The sequence below is a fragment of the Nannobrachium achirus genome (assembly GCF_963921795.1).
Source record: "Nannobrachium achirus genome assembly, chromosome: 6".
NCBI lineage: Eukaryota > Metazoa > Chordata > Actinopteri > Myctophiformes > Myctophidae > Nannobrachium > Nannobrachium achirus.
In genome coordinates, this window is record NC_137815.1 from 72013103 (window position 1) to 72031282 (window position 18180).

Below are 18180 nucleotides of genomic sequence, written 5' to 3' on the forward strand. Positions count from 1 at the left end.
AATATTAAGTAAGCAAGAGGCGAACATTGTGAAAATAGCAGATCTACATGCTCATGTAGATCGGCTATTTTCACAATATTTATCTGCGGAACTGAGTCACATTAAATGTAATACCTACAATTCCAAGTGCTTTTCAGGGTGGGGGTCCCCAGTTCAAATATGTTTATTTTGGGGGGCACGGCCTAAAAAGGTTTGAGAACCCCTGGTATAGAGCATTAACAAATTCATCCACCAGGGGCATTGACAACTCATTCTTATGACTTCCTATCTAGCCAAGCTTTATAAGCTATATATTTTTCTATAAAACTAATAAACAGATTTTTTTTAAAAAAAAGAAAAAAAAGGAGAAAACAATAAAAAAAGAAAAATAAGCGAATATTCGACTACGGTGAACAGCGTCGAATAGTGACTTTGATATTCAAATATTCGAATATTTGGTGAATGCCCTATCGTGGAGACATTGTATCGTCTCAACGATATTTATCACCACATGGCCCAAACCCTACCTGGGCAGCACCGCTACTGCGGGCGAGGAGGAGGAGGTGGGGCTGACGCAGGACGCAGACGAGGAGGCCTGACAGAGAGGCAGGTTGGCCTCTCTGGACAGCGTGCTGGCCGTGTCCTGAAGGCCCTTGGCCAGCAGGTGGCTGCGGATCAGCATCAGAAGCTCCTTCTCAGGGAAGGTGATGCGGGACTGGGCCACCACGTTGGCTCTCTGCAGGCGGGCCAGCGACACGTCCGTGCTGATGAGCAGAGGCTTGCCGGAGACCCGCTCCGTCAGCTCGGCCGCGTAGCGGCAGAAACGAACGTGCTCCGAGCGCTTGTCCTGCAACACCGGCTCCTTCATCAGCTGGGGGACAGAAGGAAAAAAACTGTTAACATATAATTCATTATTATTGCAGCCCACTGCAGAGCTATAAGACACATGATCTCCTGGGTGGAGAAAAGAAATGGCAGCCAAGACTATGGAGCCATGAAGGACCATACTGACGTCTATGTGTCATTTGTTTTATTCACAGCTCCAGCATACATACAGTAAGTACAGTACACAACATACATACAGTAAGTACAGTACACAACATACATACAGTAAGTACAGTACACAACATACATACAGTAAGTACAGTACACAACATACATACAGTAAGTACAGTACACAACATACATACAGTAAGTACAGTACACAACATACATACAGTAAGTACAGTACACAACATACATACAGTAAGTACAGTACACAACATACATACAGTAAGTACAGTACACAACATACATACAGTAAGTACAGTACATAATCATGAAGACTATGATTATGTTTTTTAATGAATGGCTTCGTTGATTCAGATTTTGTGTAGGTTTACGTTTTCTCTATAGTCATTCAAATGGCAATCTAGCTAGCCATCGTCAAAGAAAAGGGAACGTGAAAAATGAAAAATATGCATTTAATCATTTCAGCAGAAAATGTTACACTGCTGTATAACTGAGTGGCATACAGCAAGTATAAATCAGGCTTAATTCTGACACTGGACGTACGGTTTTGCAGAGACTGACCTGCTGAATGTGACCACTGCTGAACAGAGAGACTGACCTGCTGAATGTGACCACTGCTGAACAGAGAGACTGACCTGCTGAATGTGACCACTGCTGAACAGAGAGACTGACCTGCTGAATGTGACCACTGCTGAACAGAGAGACTGACCTGCTGAATGTGACCACTACTGAACAGACTGACCTGCTGAATGTGACCACTGCTGAACAGACTGACCTGCTGAATGTGACCACTGCTGAACAGAGAGACTGACCTGCTGAATGTGACCACTGCTGAACAGAGAGACTGACCTGCTGAATGTGACCACTGCTGAACAGAGAGACTGACCTGCTGAATGTGACCACTACTGAACAGAGAGACTGACCTGCTGAATGTGACCACTGCTGAACAGAGAGACTGACCTGCTGAATGTGACCACTGCTGAACAGAGAGACTGACCTGCTGAATGTGACCACTGCTGAACAGACTGACCTGCTGAATGTGACCACTGCTGAACAGAGAGACTGACCTGCTGAATGTGACCACTGCTGAACAGACTGACCTGCTGAATGTGACCACTGCTGAACAGACTGACCTGCTGAATGTGACCACTGCTGAACAGAGAGACTGACCTGCTGAATGTGACCACTACTGAACAGAGAGACTGACCTGCTGAATGTGACCACTGCTGAACAGAGAGACTGACCTGCTGAATGTGACCACTACTGAACAGAGAGACTGACCTGCTGAATGTGACCACTACTGAACAGAGAGACTGACCTGCTGAATGTGACCACTACTGAACAGAGGACAGACTGACCTGCTGAATGTGACCACTGCTGAACAGAGGACAGACTGACCTGCTGAATGTGACCACTGCTGAACAGACTGACCTGCTGAATGTGACCACTGCTGAACAGAGACTGACCTGCTGAATGTGACCACTGCTGAACAGACTGACCTGCTGAATGTGACCACTACTGAATAGAGACTGACCTGCTGAATGTGACCACTGCTGAACATAGAGACTGACCTGCTGAATGTGACCACTACTGAACAGAGACTGACCTGCTGAATGTGACCACTACTGAACAGAACAGACTGACCTGCTGAATGTGTCCACTACTGAACAGAACAGACTGACCTGCTGAATGTGACCACTACTGAATAGACTGACCTGCTGAATGTGACCACTACTGAACAGACTGACCTGCTGAATGTGACCACTACTGAATAGAGACTGACCTGCTGAATGTGACCACTACTGAACAGACTGACCTGCTGAATGTGACCACTACTGAATAGAGACTGACCTGCTGAATGTGACCACTACTGAACAGAGGAGAGACTGACCTGCTGAATGTGACCACTACTGAAGAGAGGCAGCTTGCTAATGATCTGCCTGATGGCCGAGCAGCGAGACAAGCCCACCAGAGCCTTGCAGGCCAGGGAGCGGATCCGGTCTGCGTCCGTTATGGGCATCTTAATGGACAACAGCGACAGCAGCACCTGAACAGAACAACAACACAATTAACCACTCAAACCCTCTAGACTTAGTAAACTGTACCAGATTTAAATCTGCACTTGGTCCGCCAACACTAAATCTCTTCACCAAAAATAGCCCATCTATGAGCTCATAACGTACCGCGTTGTGATCTTGTAGATCGTCTATTTTTGGCTAATGTTCCCCCAGAATGTGGATGCTGGGGCTCAAGTAGTTAAGCTTAACCACTTAATCCATATTTACTACGTTTGTTGTAGAGCTATATCACAATAATAAGGTTCTTTCCTACTCTGTACATTGAGTTTTATAATTGTGATGAGAATTTTTTTTTTTACGTTTTTTATGTTGATGAACTGAATACAAGACTATGAAATGAAATGTGGAAACAAGACTGCAAGGACTTTTTTGGTGTACTGTAATCCTTAAAGGGCCAGTTCACCTCTGGAACAACCAGATCTTATTTTATTGTTGTTTGGGACACGATCAACACAATCCTTTATTTATTTTTTGTGTTCAATCTGTTTTTTTAGATATTTTAGTATTTCAGCATGTACTAGTGATGCATTTTGCATCATCAGTGATGCGTTTTGCAAACATTTGAAATAAATGCATTTAAAATAGTACACTTGGAGCAACAGAAGTCACCTTAATGCCGTTGTTGTTCTGCACCAGCCTCCACATGCGGGCCAGCACCTTGTTGTGAGGGGCAGGGGGGGGCTGGGGGGACACCGCAAACCCACCCACCGTGCTGAGACTCTTGTCTGGAGCACAGACACAGTTTGTAATCACCTGTAGGAGAGAGGAGTCATTACATCAAATGAGTCAAGTTTTTCTTCTTTTTAATTGCAAGAGATACCATTATAAATAAAATAACGTTATATTGTTAGACTTCCGTTTGTAACGTTATATTGTTAGACTTCCGTTTGTAAACAAAGAAATATAATATTCTACGGTCAAAATTAACTTACAGTTGGGATTTGGAATTTGTTTTGGTGCGCTCAAAGATAACAACAAAAACAAGACGAATGTGGAAATAAAGCTTGCCATCGAGTGACCAATAGTTCCAAACAATACTGTAGTCCCAACCAGGGCAGGAATTTCATAGAGGCCATGAAGGCCATGAAGGCCACCGTTGCTCCTCAGTGTCTTTTGTTGAGAATCTGAAATCTTAACTCCCGAGTCCCCATCTTTAAACCAATCCAGTGACTTTGATTGGTGCAGGGCTGAGCATGGATCAGATTGTAAATACCATCATTTATCTATTTCACTGCAGATTAGGTTATCATCCCTAACCCTTAAATTCAACAAATTATTTCAATGGACTAAAAATCTTGTTTTAGGCTATTTGATGGCCTTCCTGCCCTGGCATTTGGCCTTTGTGCCCTCACAAAATAGACAACACCAAAGGCCAAGTGGCCACGCCCCTGAAATGACAAAATTCCAGGCCTGGTCCCCACACTGAATCCTTATTATGGGTGCCAATGGAACATGCACAATACATGAAGCACATGATCGCGAGATCAAATGGTCTTAACTCTCTAGTCTATTTCAATGATTTTGGTAAATACACCTTCCTACTGGATCCCTGATTGATATACAGTGCACAGTGATACGTTGTGTCTTTCCCTCGGTTTGTTTTTAAATAACGCGTGTCTGTTGTACATGGCTGATAGGTGATGCGTAGCCTCGCGTAGCCAGGCTTACTCATCTGCGAAGAGAAAAGCCTGGTGAAAATAGAAGGCAGAAACGGTTCTAGGAGGTGGGGCTGAATTTTCCCGGAAGCTGTATTTTTTTCACAGTGCAGTGTTCCTGCAAACGTATTCCCTGCACGAAAAAATCTGATCTACGTCTCCTGCTCCGTCGGTTGCGCTCACAATAAACAATATACAAACAAAAACATTGGTTCAAGCAATGTTACACATATTAAGAGCTACAATCTATTTTAGTTTTTTCGCTGGGGAATGTAAACAGACCCGCATCGCATGACGTAACGTCCGTTAAACGCAGCACTTCCGCTAGAAATCTTGGAACACACCGGAAGGCATATTGTCTACAGGGTGGGTGATGCGTAGTCTATTAAAAAAAATGTACTTAGGAGAACAAAATAGGTAACTTGGTCAACACAAAATTCTGGACAGCTGCTTTGGACAGCTGCTTTAAGTGTTGGACATCAGCGGTCTGTGCATCACTGGTTACCTGCAGGGCAGACTTCTGGATCTCAGCGTCGTTAGCAAACACCTCTCCCTCTGCCAAGCCCAGGATGATCCCCATTCCTGTACAAACACACAAGACAGGAACTTTATTTTCCTCACAGCTGGAAACAGTTTGGTGCATGACACATCGTTTTGCTTGTGCCGTCCTAATTTGCAGTGCAGTGGACTCTCTCAGCCAACAAAACACCCCCAGCCTTGTGAGGATTTGAATCTTCAATCTTCAGGCCATAAGTTAAGCAAAAACCACAAACATCTGAACAAAACAAAAGAAGAGAAGGATAAAACAGCTCTTTTACTGACCAATGGTGGAGTCGGGAGAGCGGCTCTCATCCAGAGATACCAGGGCCATCTGGATCTTAGGAACCACAGTCAGAATGGCCAGGATATCCAGAGCGTACCGCACCGTGTCGCTCCTGCAGAGGAGAGAAAAGATGATATATTATCCTCTTCTCCGCTCCCACCACTGGCTCCCGGTTGCGGCCCGCACTGAATACAAAACCCTGATGCTGACATTCAAAGCAGCCTAAGGTATGGCTCCTCCATACCTCCAAAACCTGATCAACCCCTACAACCCCACCCGTTCACTCAGATCAGCCAACACAGGGATGCTGACAGAACCCTCACTAAAAACCCCAGGACAGAAATCCACTTGTCCTAGACAATTTGCCCTCCTGGCCCCCAAACTGTGGAATAAACTCCCTGTCACACTTAGAACTACAGACTCACTCCCTAGCTTCCATTAGAACTACAGTCTCACTCCCTAGCTTCCATTATAACTACAGACTCACTCCCTAGCTTCCATTAGAACTACAGACTCACTCCCTAGCTTCCATTAGAACTACAGACTCAATCCCTAGCTTCCATTAGAACTACAGACTCACTCCCTAGCTTCCATTAGAACTACAGACTCAATCCCTAGCTTCCATTAGAACTACAGACTCACTCCCTAGCTTCCATTAGAACTACAGACTCTCTCCCTAGCTTCCATTAGAACTACAGACTCAATCCCTAGCTTCCATTAGAACTACAGACTCACTCCCTAGCTTCTGCCATGGACTGAAGACTCACCTCTTCAGAATCCACCTAAACCCATAGCACTACTGTAACACTCCCCTTCCCTCGATGACCACGCATTGAAGTTGAATCTGAATTGAATCTCCATATATGGAGATGACTGATGTATCTCACCTCATCTCACGTTGGGATATCTCCATATATGGAGATATCAAGCTGCTGACCTCATCAGGATGACATCACGCTGATGTCACATCGTACCCAAATGAGCGGCCCATATATGGAGATGTCTAGCTACTGACCTCATCAAGATGACATCACGCTGATACACCTCGTACACAAATGAGCCCTATAAATAGGAGCCTCTGGCACCAAAGACACCACAAGCATTCCTCGACTCAGACCTAAAGCTTAGCTTATCATCACCTCCAGCCATCTGAAGATACTCAGCTAGTTCTCCCAGCAAGACTTCAGGGCCTCTCATACGATTCAAGGCATCTCGGTTAAGTTCTTACCAGACACCACTGCGGCGGGTCCTAACCCTAGAAACCAGTTCCTTCTGAGTAGCAATTTTTCATTTTCATTTTCCATGATGAGTTTCATGTTGCTATTTGAAAGAGCCATGGGTACCCATGGGACCCTTGAAACAGCTGTGGGTATTGTGATCGTTTTAACTGTAGCCTCGATGCTTTGGGAAGTTGGAACGATAATTGCTGATATAATCCTACCTCCTCAACAGACCCTTCAACAGGCTCTTCAACAGGTGGCTCAACAACAACAGGATATTCAGGCTCTTCAACAGGCTCTTCAGGCTCTTCAACAGGCTCAACAACAGGCGGCTCCACAACAGGCGGCTCAACAACAGGCTCCACAACAGGCGGCTCAACAACAGGCTCAACAACAGGCTCAACAACAGGCTCAACAACAGGCGGCTCAACAACAGGCTCCACAACAGGCGGCTCAACAACAGGCTCAACAACAGGCTCAACAACAGGCGGCTCAACAACAGGCTCCACAACAGGCGGCTCAACAACAGGCTCAACAACAGGCTCAACAACAGGCGGCTCAACAACAGGCTCCACAACAGGCGGCTCAACAACAGGCTCAACAACAGGCTCAACAACAGGCTCCACAACAGGCGGCTCAACAACAGGCTCCACAACAGGCGGCTCAACAACAGGCTCCACAACAGGCGGCTCAACAACAGGATATTCAGGCTCTTCAACAGGCTCTTCAGGTTTTTCACCTGGCTCCTCAACAGCCTCAACAGCCGTTCCACTGCCTTGACTGTAACAAGGCATGTTTGTCAGCTGCAGGACTTAAGAATCATCGTCGGTGGCGTCATCCTTGATGATTGGTTGACAACATTGTATTTCACAAGATTTCTTGTTACTTAGGGGAGGCCATGGGGCTGGCTATTGTCTTCCCCCCTTGCTGACGTCGGCTTAGGCAGGGTTTGAACCACTCACCTTCCGCACGAAGGGCATATGCACTAACCACTACACCAGGGATGACCACTGCCAAATTCTATGTTGGAAATCCATCAAAATTGGAAGTTGGAATCCATCAAAAGGATATTGTCCCAGTCTCAGAGCATCGCAGGCCTCCATGAGGAGAGAGTACTAACATTAACAACATATTTATATCAACATTATGAACATATCAGGGGTCCTCAACCTTTTCTGGCCGCGACCCCCAAAATAATCACATTTTGACTCGCGACCCCCGGCCCTTACGGACCCTCCCCCCCCCCGCGCCGCATTGTGAGCTTGTAGATCGGCTGTTTTCACTACTAGGCTACGTCTTAAAGTTATGCAGAGAAAACAACACTGACACGTGATATGAATAATGACGTTATTAGCGTTATTATTATTACCCTCTGTTTTTCTAGATTGATATTGTGTTACCTGCCATAGTAGGTCCTCCAGTCGCAGGCCGTGGAGATGAGCTGCAGCGTCAGAGGAACACAGGACAGCTTGTAGAAGGCGTCAGCCTGCCCCCAGTGGACATAAGGAGCACCGCAATCTATCAGGAACTCCATCATCTCAACCACCTGCTCCCGGGTGTAGGAGCAGGGCTGGGGGGAGGAGGCGCGCACACACACACACACACACACACACGCGCGCACACACACACACACACACACACACGCGCGCGCACACACACACACACGCACACACACACACACGCGCACACACACACGCGCGCGCACACACACACACGCACACACACACGCACGCGCACACACGCGCACACACACACGCACGCACACACACACACACACACACACACGAAAATGTTTGAGAACACTGGTTTAGGTTTAGTTCTACACCTAATAACAGATATACATGATACAGTATTGGTAGTAGAAATAGTACTACTAGTAGCAGATATATTAGTAGTAGAAGTTGTAATCATAGACTGTAAAGAATAAGGACGGTGGGAAGCCCTTGGTTTCTATGCTGCGAAAATGAAGCTTTTTTTGGCCCTTGTACGGGTGCCGCCATCATTGTAGAACTCAACGTTCATTGGTAGAAATGGTAACATCTCTAATGCTATTGGCTGCCAATGCAGGGATACTTGGGAGAATGTGGTGTTGAGCTTGCCAAAAATAAAGCACACGAAGAAGAATCATCACACGCCTATGATCACAAGCCCCTCCTACTGCATACGCTGCTTTAACATCAATCATAACATAAATTGGACTATATTTTCACAAAACGCATGTCATGGTGATTGAAACGAGGCTATAAACTAGCGACAGGAACCATAAAGTATTTGTGACAATGTTTATTAAGGTAAGAAAATCAAATGTCAAAGTTCGGGGGAAATGAATGGAATCCTATATGGAGAACATGTTGCTTCTGGTGCCAGAACAGCGCAACTAGCGGCCAATCATAGGAACTTTCAGTTCCGTGTTTGCTTCATTTTAAATCCGAACTGGCCCCCTGGTTGTAATACACATCACACAGACCATCCACAATGCTACCTTATAATATGGCTGCTGGTGCACAGTGCTGCCCCCTTCTGTTCTGTGGAGAGATTGTTTGACCTGCTCCGTTTTCACTGCCAGGTGAGCCTCAAAGTACCTGCAGAATAAAACCATTCACATCAAAAAAATATGACATACTCCAACTAAAGCTAAAGCCTCTATCATAGTCCAAGGTGAAGGAAGAGCTATCACCTCACCGAGTGTAGTTTTGGACATTAATATATGAGGTTTCCACCCAACAGACTGATTTGTGATAAGCCATCACATTTTAGGTGACCGCTGTGAGGTGATAGCTCTACATCCTTGGACTATGATAGAGGCTTAACACTGCTGCATACAGCAAAAGCAGACTAAAAGACTAAGAATGTTATATATTTAGTCGACTAGACAATATCAGATGACTAAAATAGGACTAAAACTAAATAGTGTTATTTAAAGGACTAAGACCAAGTCAGAATTTGCTGTCCGGGACCCCTAGGGGTCCTCAGAGTTTCTACAGGGGGTCCTCCAAATCTTTGAGTGATAGAAAGAAAGTTCTTTTCTCCTTTTTTATATTAACCACTTGAACCCTAGTGTCCATATCCAGAGAACTTTAGCCAATAGCAGATCTACAAGCTCACAACGCCTCGCAGCGCGAGAGGGGAAAACTAAGAGGGGAAAAAGAGCAGACTAAGCACAGAGTGAAAGGTAAAGTCTATTATTGACGGTTCAAGTGGTTAAATATCTGAAAACACAAATTGACATGAATCCAAAATACACTGATGATCGTGCTGTCAAATAATGAAACTACATGGAGGTTCTGGGGGTCCCTGCTTCATCTCTCTCTCAACTAAGGGGTCCTTGGCCTGAAAATGTTGAAGACCCCTGGCATACAGTATCATGTTGTAGTGTGGTCAGTACCTGCGCAGGGCCATACAGGTATGTTTGTAGTGTGGTCAGTACCTGCACAGGGCCATACAGGTATGTTTATAGTGTGGTCAGTACCTGCTAGGGCCATACAGGTATGTTTATAGTGAGGTCAGTACCTGCACAGGGCCATACAGGTATGTTTATAGTGTGCTCAGTACCTGCTAGGGCCATACAGGTATGTTTATAGTGTGGTCAGTACCTGCACAGGGCCATACAGGTATGTTTATAGTGTGGTCAGTACCTGCTAGGGCCATACAGGTATGTTTATAGTGTGCTCAGTACCTGCGCAGGACCATACAGGTATGTTTATAGTGTGGTCAGTACCTGCTAGGGCCATACAGGTATGTTTATAGTGTGCTCAGTACCTGCGCAGGACCATACAGGTATGTTTATAGTGTGGTCAGTACCTGCTAGGGCCATACAGGTATGTTTATAGTGTGCTCAGTACCTGCGCAGGGCCATACAGGTATGTTTATAGTGTGGTCAGTACCTGCTAGGGCCATACAGGTATGTTTATAGTGTGCTCAGTACCTGCGCAGGGCCATACAGGTATGTTTGTAGTGTGGTCAGTACCTGCACAGGGCCATACAGGTATGTTTATAGTGTGGTCAGTACCTGCTAGGGCCATACAGGTATGTTTATAGTGTGGTCAGTACCTGCTAGGGCCATACAGGTATGTTTATAGTGTGGTCAGTACCTGCTAGGGCCATACAGGTATGTTTATAGTGTGGTCAGTACCTGAGCAGGGCCATACAGGTATGTTTATAGTGTGGTCAGTACCTGCGCAGGGCCATACAGGTATGTTTGTAGTGTGGTCAGTACCTGCGCAGGGCCATACAGGTATGTTTATAGTGTGGTCAGTACCTGCGCAGGGCCATACAGGTATGTTTATAGTGTGGTCAGTACCTGCGCAGGGCCATACAGGTATGTTTGGCAGTCTGTCGGCTTGAGAAGACCTGGTCATCACTCAGTACGGGCACCTGGTCATCTGCGTTTAGGATCTCCAACGTACTGATCTGCAAGGGTCAGGAGAACACAGAGGTCAAAGAGATATAAACATCAAAGTGTTAAGGTCTTTGCACACTGCTGCGTTTTTCGGGCCGAATATCGGAGTGAATTTCGGAATGCGTGAATAAAAAAATCAACCTCACGTTATGTCAATCACGTTTGCACACTGCCGCCCGTTTCGTATTTATTTTCGGACCAGGGTTGATTTTTTCCGATTTTCGCAGCTGTTGCACTGAGTCCCTTGCTCTCTCTCCCTTTCCTCTCTCTCTCCCTGGCCTACGGCTTTCGGATTTCCAAAACGCAACGAAAACACGCAGTGCGGTGTGCAACCACCTTTAGTCATGTGACAGAGACCAGACTAGAAGCCCTCACATGAATATTGCACTTAAAACTAGACTGCACTCTATCGAGGTGCCAATTCGCACCTTGTGCACTCATAGCCAAATGTCTGGTAATTTGTGTCACCTTCCAGAGAAAACATGAGAACAGGAGAGCACGCAAGTAGGGTGATGATAGCTGACTGTGGGTATGTACTGTATGTGGGCAAGTAGGGTGATGATAGCTGACTGTGGGTATGTACTGTATGTGGGCAAGTAGGGTGATGATAGCTGACTGTGGGTATGTACTGTATGTGGGCAAGTTGGCAATCTGTCGAGATGCCAAGTTGCGCCTTGTAATTACTGGCGCAAGTAATTAAATATTTTGTCTTATTTTAACAATGCTGTATTTCCAGTCCGTGTCCATTATTGTTATATTATTATTTTTGAAGCGGTGAAAGCCGCTTCCAAGGAGTGGCTTTGTCTGTCCCGTACAGTCTGTCCCATAGGCTTCCAAGGAGTCCCATGTCTGTGTCATGTCCCGTGCATGCAGTATTGAGGATTGGTCAAGCTTCACATGACAATTTGGCCCTCCAGACAAAATCATTCAGAATTCATAAAACTATAGAACTAAAGAACATAGAAAGTATAGATCTAGAACACAGAATGTATAGATCTAGAACACAGATTTCATAGCTCTAGAACACATAGAATAAAAATTCACCGCTTCACTTCGAACCGAGGTTTGATTTTTCTAGTGTGGCTGCCCCTGCAGGACAACCAGACTATAGTACTATAGTTGTCTGACTTTATTCCATCTTCCATCGCCTCCTAAGTAAACCTTTTTATCCAGCGCTATTCCTCCCACAGTTTTGGTGGCACGCACAATAATTTGGGGACCTCCCTGGGGTCCCGGCCCACAGTAGGAGAACCACTGCCTTAGATAGATCCAGAGTGTTAATGAACACTCAGGAGGGGGGTTTTGTGCACTGCACTGACAAAGCAAAGAACCAAGTTTTGTCGTACCAGGTTGACCAGTCGTCTCAGGCCGTCGTGCTGGTCGAACAGCTGCAGGATGGCCCTGAAGGAGAAGGAGATGGAGAAGAACATGGTGGCGTGGCAGCAGCCTGAGGCGTGGGACGACTCCAGCAACCACAGAGCATAGGACACCATGTCTGATAGGACCCCATCTGCCAGAGTACACACCTGGAAGGACACACACACACACACACACACACACACACACACACAACAGGGTTATTATAGTTTAAGTCAAAGGTCTTCAACAGGGGGTCCTCCAAATCTTCCAAACCTTTTTTTATATTAACAACTTGAACCCCAGTGTCCATATTCTGAGAACTGTAGCCAAAAATAGCAGAGAGTAGATCTGCTATTTTTGGCTACAGTTCTCAGAATATGGACGTCTCGCAGCTCACAACGCCTCGCGCTGCGAGGCGTTGTGAGCTTGTAGATCGGCTATTTTCGGCTAAGAGGTTTGGTGTAGAGGGGAGAAAGAGCAGACTAAGTACAGAATAAAAGGTCAAGTTTATTAGTTAATGACGGCTCAAGTGGTTAAATATCTGAAAACACAAAAAGGTTGTGGGGGTCCCTGCTTCATCTCTCTCTCAACTAAGAGGTCCTTGGCTTGAAAACGTTGAAGACCCCTGGTTTAAGCTGTATTATGTAAATTAATAAAAAAAATACTGACCAAAATGGACACTGCCTTGTCAAGCGACACCACTTCGCACCGCAACACCCAACCCAAGAACACTTCACTGTGCGACACGTCCTATGCTGGGCAATAGCAGATATGCAAGCTCACAACAACTTGCAGATCTGCTATTTTTCGGCGTCCAACTCTAAAAGGGGCTCAAGAATTTCAGAAATGTAGTATCTAAAGATTTGGCTAAAGGCCTTGTCTTTGTACTGTCGGTTAGTGTTTTGAGGAGAATAAACTACAAAAGTTTTCATGTGGGTGTTGTTATTTATAACAGGTCGCACTTGTTGGTGGTGATGTCACCAAGAACGCTGCTCCTCATTGGCTAAGGGCCCTGCCTTTGTACGGTCAGTCAGTTTTATTGAGGAGCATAACCTCCGTCTATAAGGTTTTGGTATAACATACTGGTCTCGCCTTTCAGCAAGCCCACAATGATGTACTGTAGACGCGTTTCCCAGATTGAAAGGTATAACAACATATAGGAGGAGGTTGAGGAGTGCTGCTCCATACCCTCTCCATGGCGTCCTGGTTGTAGGCCAGATAGTAGAGACACAGGGACTTACCCTCTCCATGGCGTCCTGGTTGTAGGCCAGGTAGTAGAGACACAGGGAGACGCCGGTGGCTGCCATGGACGGCCTGGGGATCTCCAGCAGCTTCTGGACGCCTCCGTGGGCAATGAACTCTGCAGCAAACTTCTTATGGAGGAGCAGGGAGGCCAGGTACTGTAATGAGCCAGAGAGACAAGACAGAGAGAGAGAAAGAGAGTCAAACACACTTCTTATGGAGGAGCAGGGAGGCCAGGTACTGTTATCAGCCAGGAGAGACAAGACAGAGAGAGAGAGTCAAACAAATGCCTTTTAAATAGGCATCGTCATACGTCCAGTAATCTGATTGTGCACAGGCAGGCATTGACAGGCATTGACACTAAGGCTTGCCCACCTGCCCCCGGCAGGCAAATAAAACCTTCGGGCAGGTGAATTTTGCTTTCAGGTTGCCCAACCGGGCAAGTGCTCATTTGAGAGGGGACGCAACCTTCTATAAACAACACCAGATATATGTCTAAACACCTAAACGTGGCCAGTCTTCTGCCAGTCTAAAACAAGAGCACTGTTTGTTGTTAATGTGCTGTTTTTACTGTTGCTACGCTTAAAAATAATAAAATAACAAGTGTGAAACCATAGATATATTCAATCATAGCCATGAAGGTACTTGGATTTGGAGGTATTGTATATGACATTTTTTTTTCTCGCACAGCCCCAGAAAGTAAATAAATACGTGTTAAATTGATTGGCAATTAAAATATTAACTATCATTTTATAATGAGCAAGTGGGCATGACCTTTGGGCAAATAGAACATGACCTGTACTTGCCCGACGGGCAAGTGCCTCTGAGACCTTAGTGTCAACACCTGGTGCATTAAAGCTGCACTATTTTAATGTCCTGTTCTACCACGGATTTGAACCGGGGCCTCCTGCCCACGTGCCTTTTCAGAGCCTGCCTGTCATGCAGAGGGATAAGGAAGAAATTATATTTCATATATTTCATATTTTTCATTACATTCTTATCATCCTCCTGCAATTCACACAACCACTCCTACATCTGGATGTGTCTGTATGTACTGCATGTCCCGCATCCCAAATTGCCATAAAAGCCAAAAAAAATATCGAAAGAAAATGTTTTGAGCGGTACGTACCGCTCCAACATTTGACCCAGTGTGTGTGTGTCCGTATGTCTGTATGAGTACGGCAACACCAGCAGCAACAACCCAGCAGTGCTGTTGCCCTTGTTTTTTTCCCTTTCCCTTTCCTCATTATTAAAGGGCAATTATGGCATTATGAGCTTATCACTGCACTGCAGAGTGAACATTAAATCAATCGCCCGTTTACCGTACAGTAGTATTAGATTATTATTACTAATAAAGTACACATATAACATCTAATTTTGAGACTGCCACAAATATTGGGAAATCTGAATATTCCAGTGCAACCCTACCGTAGGACAGACCGTTTGTCTCTACAGGACAGACAGCGTTTAATTGTCTGCAGGAGTCTCCCAGGAGAAAACAACAGGACAGACAAGGTTTAATTGTCTGCAGGAGTCTCCCAGGAGAAAACAACAGGGACGGTAGTCTGGACATTTCCTTCCAGGAAGTTGAACAAAGGGTTCCACCAGGCCCTCGACAGGTAGTTGTTGGGCTCCTGTCGCAGAGCGTGTAAACTGGCCATGGCGTGGTAACACCAAAACAACCTGGTGGTGACGAAGTAGCCCACGATGACGTCGACGCTGTAGTGCTCGTGACTCATCAGGACACAGAGGACCCCTGTGGCGCTTAGCGACCAACACAGCCAGTGGTACCACCACCAACGCATGGAAGTACGGGGGGAGTACTCTTTGATGAAGAGGTAGAGGAGAGTCAACATCAGAGTGTGTCCACTGAAGAGATAGTCGCCACACATGGTGTCAGACGTTATCACGGTCAGACCGCCCCCCGTGACGATCCTTAACGCCCTCCAGAACTTCCCTGTCGTGTTGTCGTACAATTTGGGAGCGCAGACGATGTGCTTTCCGGGAACGGGCAGGGTCGTGACGTACATGGTCACGCATCGGTACATGTACAGAGTACCGACCAGGAAGAAGTACCTGCGACCTACGATAGACTTGTGTTTTAAAGACAGCCACTGAACGAGCCACAGGACGCACAGCACGAGCCCGATGACCTCGGAGATGGTGAAGGCCAAGGGGATTCCCTCGCAGTAGTCAAAGAACTTATCGGGGAGGGGAGGAATGACCGAGCGCACAGGGACCCTCTCGTGCACCATGGTGATGGTCACCCCGCTGAGCAGAACGTTGAACAGGGCATAGACGACGGCCACGCCGAACTTCCACCACTCGTTGGGCAGCGGGTCGTCTGTGTGTGCCTCTGGGATGGGGACCCTGACATCGTCACAGTGAAGGCTGATTTGGTGGAGACCATGGCGAGTCTCACTGCCACCGTTGTCTTGGCCGGTCGCCGCGGTAGGTCTGGTGCCCACCGCCTCCCTCCAGGCGCCGTTGGCGACCTGACCATGGGAGAGGGGTACGCTCAAGGGGGGCTCAGCCGTCGTCATGGTAATTTCCAAATGGCCAGCGATGTCGTCGTCATGGTCACGGATGAGTTCAGAAGCCGCCATGAAGCAAGGATTGGTCACGGAATCCTTTCACTGCTTAGTCAACCAGGTAGGGAGACGATGGGTTATTAACTATAATTATTAATTGTCTGTGGTTGAATTATGAGGTATGGACTCTCAAGCGGTCACTGCCTCATGATATCAGCGGACCAACCAGAACAATGTACTGTTTCAGTACAGAGGATATTAATTGTTCTAATGATCCAGCTGTGATAGAATGTAGCCATCAATATGTAGGAAGGGGGTAAACACTTCCTGTATTAGGTATTGATTGATCGAGCTCCGTATACAAGACTAATCCTCATCAATCTCTCCTGCTGGATGAGGTACAGGATTGATAGGCCAGATATTGGACAGGTCTGGATCAGGAAAATGGTGCCAAATGCTGACGGTAATATACATTCAAAGAATCGGTCACTCGAATTCGTCCTTGCTCTCTTCAACAGCCTCAGTGTCGTACAAACTCTTTAAAAGGTTCCAGTGTGAATGACTGGGTCCAGCAGTTCATCAGACTTATATAAGCTATTATACAGATGTATTTCGTCATGACCTACTGTAGGAGTCAATATGGGTGTTTTGATTTATTTTCCTTATATGGTGGTGGTATTGCACCCCCAAGCCACAAAGGGGCAGTTGACATATTGGTGGTGGCAACGTTACCTACCTCTACTGCTCATCATTGATAAAATAGACACACGTGTGCGGCGGTGCCCGGTGTGTTTGGGACGCCGAGATGCAACAGTTCTTACCGTACCACACACACACACAACAACCGCACAGGAAAACAGGAATTTCATCACTGACACAGCTGCCCCAACAGGGGGAACAAACCCCACATATGATTTACTGTCTGGAACGCTTCTCTAACTTGGGTGCAAAGAAATAGGGCTGCCTGCTGGTGTTTAAAGCACACTGCAGTAGTAATAGAATTACCGGCAACAGATAAATTAAACGCATGGAAATTGGACATTCAGGAAGATATTGATGACGTACAGTGAAAACAGGCATGTGTAAAAGCACAAAAACAGATGAGAACATACATAACTCCTGTCAAACTCCACCATATGTCCGCCAACATTCCAGATATCTGTACCGAATGTTCAATTGAGAAAGGTACCTTGTTTCACTGTATGTGGGAGTGTCCTAAGATGCAAATATTTTGGAATGAAGTCATAAAGTGTATGTCAGGAATCTTTAAAATGACCGTTCCACTAAGTGCTAAGCTCTGTATACTTGGAATTCACCCAAGGAATACATTCAGCAAAGCAAACTAAAATCTCTGACTTTGGACTTCTCCAAGCTAGAAGAGCTGTGGCACTATGCTGGAAAGGTGTTGAAGCCCCAACATTGAGGATGTGGCACAGGGAGCTCATGAACTCTATTGGGATGGAGAGGCTAACCAATGTGGTTAAAGGTAGAGAGGCTAACCAATGTGGTTAGAGGTAGACAGAGTGACTTTGACCGGCTATGGGAGACGTATATGAACGCCTTGGAAACCAGAACCTAAAGGAAATAATGGTGTGTGTGTGTGTGTGTGTATAGATAGATAGATACCTTTATTATCCCAAGGGGGAAATTCAGTTGTCCAGTTGTAGCGTGTGTGTATAGATAGATAGATACCTTTATTATCCCAAGGGGGAAATTCAGTTGTCCAGTTGTAGCAAAGCAGTATACAGTTATTTACAAAGTTACAGAGAAGTAAGACAAAAGATAGATAAGAAAGAGAGATCAGTAGCAGGAAAGGAAAGGAAAAGGGAAAAGAAATGAGAAGGATGATGTGAACAATGTCATTTGATGGACATGTGCAGGTG

The 18180-nt window shown here is 45.9% G+C and overlaps 2 protein-coding genes across 2 annotated transcripts in view; both read right to left on the minus strand.

Moving 5' to 3' along the window:
* LOC308287621 (DDB1- and CUL4-associated factor 1-like) overlaps positions 1-18180 on the minus strand; it is a 61553-nt gene that overhangs the window by 17993 nt on the left and 25380 nt on the right. The window contains exons 9-18 of the mRNA XM_080728848.1: positions 13766-13924; positions 12512-12691; positions 11067-11176; positions 9249-9348; positions 8167-8336; positions 5546-5658; positions 5229-5305; positions 3678-3821; positions 2882-3037; positions 507-850 (exon numbers count right to left, since the gene is read on the minus strand). Of these exons, the coding sequence (XP_080584974.1) occupies positions 507-850; positions 2882-3037; positions 3678-3821; positions 5229-5305; positions 5546-5658; positions 8167-8336; positions 9249-9348; positions 11067-11176; positions 12512-12691; positions 13766-13924 (1553 nt within the window). The remainder of the gene's footprint in view (positions 1-506; positions 851-2881; positions 3038-3677; positions 3822-5228; positions 5306-5545; positions 5659-8166; positions 8337-9248; positions 9349-11066; positions 11177-12511; positions 12692-13765; positions 13925-18180) is intronic.
* LOC308286361 (phosphatidylcholine:ceramide cholinephosphotransferase 2-like) lies at positions 15284-16372 on the minus strand (the record flags this gene model as incomplete). Its single annotated transcript, XM_080727357.1, has 1 exon — positions 15284-16372. The coding sequence occupies one exon, from the start codon at positions 16370-16372 to the stop codon at positions 15284-15286; it is 1089 nt and encodes a 362-aa protein (XP_080583483.1).